A 6745-nucleotide genomic window follows, 5' to 3' on the forward strand; every position below is an offset into this window, starting at 1 on the left:
TTTAGAGAATGAGATCAATAAGCACATTGGTTCAGACCGGAACTAAGGATCTTCCGCGAATCCGACAATACTATCCGAGAGAGAACCGCATGCTTGGACTTCCCAAAATTCTAAGACGGTAATCCGACGGAGGAGGTTCAAGCGGATGTTCAAGCGGGAGGAGGTTCAAGCGGATGTTCATGCTCTTTATCCTACCACTCTTGAGGAGGCCTTTGAGAAGGCCGTGAGGATGGAGCAAAAGCATAAGGCTCTCAAGATGGCAGCAAAAACAAGTTGGGGCAATTGTGATAGACGGTTTGAGCCTAGAATGCCGGTTGGAAATTCTATGGGTTCAAAGATAACGGTTATGAGTACTAGATCACGATCATCTTTGAGACCTTATTCCGATGTTAGAGGAGGCACAAGACCCCTTGTTTGAACTCTAAAACCCGCCCAGGTGGAGGAGCGAAGAGCGAAGGGCCTTTGCTTTCGATGCGATGAATGTTTCACCCCCGGTCATCGGTGTTCCAAACTGATCAGGAGTGTGATGCTCATTGACGATATTGAGGAGGACGATGACGTTGTTGGTGACAAAGAGTGTTTAGAGGAGGTCCATGAGGAGGCTGTTGAGGTGGGCGTGGAGGAAGATATCCAAGATGGAATATAGATACATGCATATTCGGGTACTTCCGCGCCGAGGACATTTCGAGTAGATGGACTCGTTAGAAAGCATTGTGTGCACATCCTCATCTATTCTGGGAGTATACACAACTTTCTAGACAAGAGGTTTGTGAGGAAATTGGACTTGGATGATGAACCAACCATAGGGTTTGACGTTGCTATTGGAGATGGCACAAAGCTTAAGGCGGAGAGCTTGTGTTGTCGGGTCGGTATAAGGGTGTAATAACATGACATCGTTGATGGACTTGTATCCATTGGCATTGCGAGGAGCGGATATTGTCCTTGGCACACAATAGTTACAAAGCTTGGGACCCGTCACTTTTGATTTTCGGAGCATGTGGATGAAATTTAAGCAAGAAAATAAAGTTGTGCAGCTTGATGGCGTTCGATCTCCACCGATTCCTGCGATGTAGTCGATGGTAGGGCTGCCATATGCGTGTGATTTGGCCTATCTTCTTCAGTTAGGACTAGTAGGAGACGAGCGTCAAATGAGTCTAGATACTACCATCGAGTTGTCTAATTTATTAGACAAATTTATTGGACTGTTTGAGGAACCAAAGGAGTTGCCACCAAGGCGAATGACGAACCATCGCATAGAGATTGTGCCCGGGGCTACATCGGCAAATGTGAGGCCATTCAGTATCTGTGCAAAAGGAAGTTATTTCATAGATGGTAGTCAATATGTTAGGAGTAAGGCCTTATACAACCAAGTTATAGCTCTTACTCATCGCTCGTGCTATTGGTGCGAAAGAAGGATAGGGTATGGCGTTTTGTGTCGACTATCGGGGACTAAACGCTATCACCGTCAAGGGTCGGTATCCCATTTCGATCATAGAGGAGCTGCTGGATGAGCTTGCAGAGGCAACTATATTCAGCAAGCTTAACTTGAGGGCCGGGTATCATCAAATTAGAGTTCACCCGGCGAATGTGTACAAAACTATATTTCGAATTCCAAACGGGGGGCACTATGAGTTCCGGGTGATGCCTTTTGGACTCACCAATGCTCTAGCTACTTTTCAAGGCCTCATGAATGATATTTTTCGGCCTTTATTGCGAAGGTATGTCTTGGTATTCTTTGACGACATTTTGTTAAAGCAAAACCAGCTTAAAATCAAGAAGTCCAAGTGCCTATGGGGAGATATAGCGGCGGATCCTTAAAAGGTAGCATGCATGACCGCTTGGCCGATCCTTACTACCACCACAGGATTGCGAGGATTTTTGGGGTTGACCGGATATTATCATCGTTTCATCGCCGGGTAGCATGCATGTCCGATGGATCCTCAAGAAGTTCGCTGCTCCTCTCACTTTTTTATTAAAAAATGACTCTTTTAGATAGATGGATGAAGCCACTACAGCTTTTGAAAAATTAAAAACAGCAATGTCGACGGCTCCCTTTCTAACGCTACCGGAGTTCCTTAAAGAGTTCATTTTGAAATTTGATGCGTCGGGAGTTGGCATAGGAGCTGTACTAATGCAAGGAGGACATTCCATAGCTTTTCTTAGTAAAGCTTTATCACAAAAATCTTAGTAATTATCGACTTACGAGAGAGAGATGTTGGTAATTCTGTATGCGGTGACAAAGTGGAGGCCTTATTTGATCGGTAGGCGATTCATTATCCAAACCGATCGAAGGAGCCTTCCATAGTTTATGGGACAATGTATATACACTCTGACATAGCCAAGATGGGTCACAAAATTGCTGGGGTACGATTATGAAATTTAATACAAGAAAGGAACGGAAAATAGAGCAGCGGATGCACTATCATGCCAACCCGATACCGTTGAGCTTGTAGCCTATTCTTCTCCCACTTTTTCTTTTCTTGATAAGCTGAGGTATGCATGTACATTTGACCCAAATATTTTGAGATTGTTGCAGGAGGTGATGGATGATCCGAAGCGCCATTAAGAGTTGGAGAATCGAGGCAATTTGTTGTTGGACCGCAGATGCATTCGGGTACCCGTAAATGTTGGATTGTGGCAGAAATTGTTGGAGCACTTCCACCAAACTCCAGAGGCTGGTCATGAGGGTGTCTTGAGGATTTATAGGAGGATATCTCAGAGTTGCACGTGGCTAGGATTGAGGCGAGATGTGAAGAGTTATATCCGTGCTTGCGAAGTCTGTCAAAGGGCTAAAGCAATCATATTGAAACCGACCGGATTACTATAGCCTTTACCAATACTGGATCATGTTTGGGAAGACATTTCTATGGATTTCATAGAGGGTATGATACACTTTGTTAGTCTTTTTTTATTGCATTCGTTATTTATTTTTATTAAAATAAAATTCCTATAGGTCGCATTCGAACGCCTTTGCAAACGCATGCATTAGGTTTATGCAAGAAGCGTGTTCGAATACGGTCGGGCGCATTCGAACGACTGCATCGCGTTCACACATACAAAGAATATTTTTTGTGCGTTCGAATGCAATCGGGTGCGTTCGAATACGATTGGCGGGATTCCACTAGGATTAGAGTTAATTATTATTATTAGGGCTTGTTAGCTAGCCTCTATAAAGGTGTGGATGGCAGCCAAATTTATTAAGTTATTGGATTATTGATTTCTTGCCTCCTATCATCTCTCTATTATCTCTCCCTTCTCCCTCTTCACCAACCTACCACTTTTACCGTTGGCAATGACTCTCCTAACTTCTAATCTCCCTCGTTTGTCGAGTCCTCCCTCTTCTTTGGGATCTCGACCATTTCTTTCCCTTCATCTATATCCCTTAACCACATCCACTATCCACCTTCATCTTCATTACCCTCCATAATCCTAACATCCACTCCACCCGTCACCACCACCATTACCTGCGTTATTTCATGTTTTTCGTCTCACTTTCAATTCGAATCTGTGACGGAGATAAATACAGGTGGTGGATTCAAGGGGGTGGACTCGCGTCATGGGGTTGATGGTGCGTTCCCGTTCGCCATTGCTTCCCTTATTGCCCTTAGTTCCCGCATCATCTCCATCATCATCTGGTTGTTGATGGCCATTTGCTCAGAAAGAGACCCCAACATGGCTTGAACGCTAGGTACTTCTGTATTCCGATTAGATCGGGCGGTTCCACGAGTGGAGGTCCCCGCAATCGTTTCCCCCTCCTCTATTAGGAGAATCTCTTCTTCATCATCTCGCTGTACAGCCATGGATCTGGTGGTCGTCATTGGAAGCGCTTGCCCGAGGAACGGTGGCTCTGATACCAAATTGATACGATCTCCCCGTTTTGGGCTAAGGCCCTAATACCAAGCTTGATATGATCTCTCCTTTAGGCTAATATTCGATCTTTTCTAATTTCCTAATCTGGACTAGATCTAGCACGGAACTTTGATATGTTGTAGCCCTAGAAAAGGGCTTTCCAACGAATCTAGTTTCAGGCGAATCGGATGTGGGGATCTCGAGATATCGTCCGATTAATGGATGATGGTCAGGGTAGTCTGTTTTGAATCCGTGGATGGAGGCACGTGATCTTAGGTAATGGTGGTTGGTAGAGGACTGACGTTAATGGGGTGGCACCGGTGAAAAGTGGTGGATGAAGGGTTATGGTTGATGGAAGGGTTAGGACAAGTGTCGGATAGATTGGAAGAAGGGGAAGGAGGGGGCCACCCCTAAGGGACTAGGGTGATTGGCCGGTCGAGGAAGGTTAGAAGCGGCGTCGCCGGGAATTGAGAGAACGGGAATGAAGAAGACGAAGGAGGCAAGATAAAACTCAATTCTCAAATAATCAATAATGACTTTGGTTGCCATCTACATCCTTTTAGAGGCTAACCACAACTCAAAATTAACCCTAACAATACAATTTTCGCCGACGGCGTTCGAACCCACCGAGTTCGTTCCTCTAGATTTGCGAACGCGATGCAGGCGTTCGAATGCACGATCGAACACGCTTGTCGGTATTTGCGAATCCGATGCGGCGTTCACAGTGCGTTCGAACGCACAGTGCACTCTCTTCACCCACGTTCACAACCCCGTTCACAAACCGCGTTCGAACTCACTACACCCACGTTCGAACGCGACTTACAGAAAACTTATTTTAATAAAAATTAAACATTAAAACATGAAACAAAAACACTCCTAAAGTGAATCCAAACTCAAGACGATTCCGAATCGTATCAACAAAATCTAATTATACGCAGAAAACCTCCACTTATTAACTAATTAGTTAGTGTTGCATTTCAGAATCAGAATATCTTATACATATATATGAATTTATATATTATATATATATATATATATATATATATATATATATACAGAGAGAGAATATATAAATAGAGAGAGAGAGAGTAGTGCTAGAGAGAGAGAGTAATGCGATATAATTACAATTAACACCCTATATTTTAATGATATTGAAAATAATAACTCTTATGCCAGTTCCCGTACCGTGTCTCTTCCCGCTCAGTTGTTTAGTCACCTCTTGATCCGCACGTCTTGATCTGGGAACAGAATTCATGGGTGTCGACCAATTTGCATATTGGCTCAGGTGATCACCATATTGAGTAATCGGAATTAACTTGATCGGACCCAGGCTCAATAAGCAAGGCTAGTTTTACACCCCTGAACTTGATCTCACACGTGCATATGTATATGATTTGGTTTCCTCTATAATAGTGAGTTTTCGCACATACAAACAAGAAAGCAGCAGATAATTCTTCCGATCACAACAAGAGGAATCATCATTCAACATTTGTTGCTGTTACACATGTAACTTCCAATACATCTTGGCTTCTTGGGGTGTTTCAAACGAAATCCAACCTAAAAGAACATCATAGATACTGAAGAAATTTAACTAGCTAATGATTGAAACCCAAAGACATCCGGTGCGTAATTTCTTCTACGCACCGGAGCCATTCATCTGCAACGGCGGGTTATGGCGATCAGGAGGCAGCTTGATCCGGCACATCGACCCAGCCGGCACGAGCTCCAAGTTCTCGCAATTGCATATCTCTATCATGAACCCGTCTGGATCGTTGAAGAAGAGCTGATCGATGGGCGCCCCCTCCTCCTCGTTAATTGTCCTCTTCAAGTAATCTATCTTCATCTTCTTCAATCTTCTCTCCATTGCTCCCATGTCCTCGCACTACCGTATAACATAGAATTTTTAATGCAAGAACGACATGTTCAAGTTGTAGAAACTAAGTAGGATTAATTTAGTGGTCACCTGGAAGGAGATGTGGTTGTCCATGGGATCCAGGCGATCGGGTACGGCATCCGGTGAGTTTCCGCCGTCCTCGTTTTGGACCAAATGGATTCCAATTCCATAGTTAAACAGCCTACATATGGAGGGAGTATATAACGTACGCATAAGAACACTAGAAGAGTAGTACAGAGATCGATACTATATACTTTATCTATATCTATATACCAAGCTCCCTTGAAGTCGAGGGAAGTGGGCCGGTTGATGAGGACGAAGCCGAGAACCTTGACGTAGAAGTCGATTGAGGCGTCGACGGACTTGCAAAGCCTGGAGACGTGGTTGAGAGCCATGAGAGGCATGGGAGAGACGTCGTCGTACTCGTTGGACTTCTGCTTCGTTGCTACGTCTCCCATTTTCGGCTCTAATTCCGACATCGAAGGAGACGTGATGAAGTCCTTGTATTTTATGTGATGAGCACCGAATCGAACTGCGGAAAGCGTACGTGGATCAAAGTAGCTCGGGCACGTCGACGAGTTGCATGAGAAATGGGTTACATGTCGACTCCTGATCAATTCCACCGCCACTAAACTGATATATGGCTGCCGCGCTATACTTTTTTAGTTGTTTTCAAATTAATTAAGATTACTTGGACATCTTTTGCATACCAATCCCCTTGCTAGAATTTCTTGTTTTCAATGAAAATGGAGCTGCAAGCTGCTTACAGCAGTCGGCCTATTGTAGTGGTCAAAAACGGACAAAAGCCCTAAGTGGATGGATGAGGCATATTCTTAGAGCCATAAATCCAAAACTAATCCCCACTGATCTAGTTATGTTGGCCGAATCAGTCAGATTTTCTTGCCTATATGTGTGTAGAAGACATTTACAAAATATTGTAAAAGAAATGTTCATTCCTGAAAAATACTGTAAATAGCACAGGGGTAATTTAGCCCAATTTTT

The 6745-nt window shown here is 43.9% G+C and overlaps 1 protein-coding gene across 1 annotated transcript; it reads right to left on the minus strand.

Annotated features, from left to right (window-relative positions):
* Positions 1-5485: 5485 nt before the first annotated feature.
* On the minus strand, positions 5486-6201 carry LOC140775673 (glyoxylase I 4). Its single transcript, XM_073119065.1, has 3 exons — positions 6017-6201; positions 5813-5924; positions 5486-5731 (listed from the first exon to the last, which is right to left on the minus strand). Exons 1-3 carry the CDS (start codon positions 6199-6201, stop codon positions 5486-5488), a joined length of 543 nt encoding a protein of 180 aa, XP_072975166.1.
* Between the last annotated feature and the right edge of the window lie 544 nt (positions 6202-6745).

Source organism: Typha angustifolia, chromosome 14 (genome assembly GCF_048772165.1).
Source record: "Typha angustifolia cultivar Huaian chromosome 14, ASM4877216v1, whole genome shotgun sequence".
Taxonomy (NCBI): Eukaryota; Viridiplantae; Streptophyta; class Magnoliopsida; order Poales; family Typhaceae; genus Typha; species Typha angustifolia.

What these genes read in the sequence shown, in the direction of transcription:
- LOC140775673 (XM_073119065.1), bottom strand. Translation starts at nt 6,201, where the DNA reads ATGGGAGACGTAGCAACGAAGCAGAAGTCCAACGAGTACGACGACGTC. An exon ending in CTCGACTTCAAGGGAGCTTG is followed by an intron (nt 5,925 to 6,016) that starts GTATATAGATAT and finishes CTCCATATGTAG; the next exon opens with GCTGTTTAACTATGGAATTG. An exon ending in ACAACCACATCTCCTTCCAG is followed by an intron (nt 5,732 to 5,812) that starts GTGACCACTAAA and finishes GTTATACGGTAG; the next exon opens with TGCGAGGACATGGGAGCAAT.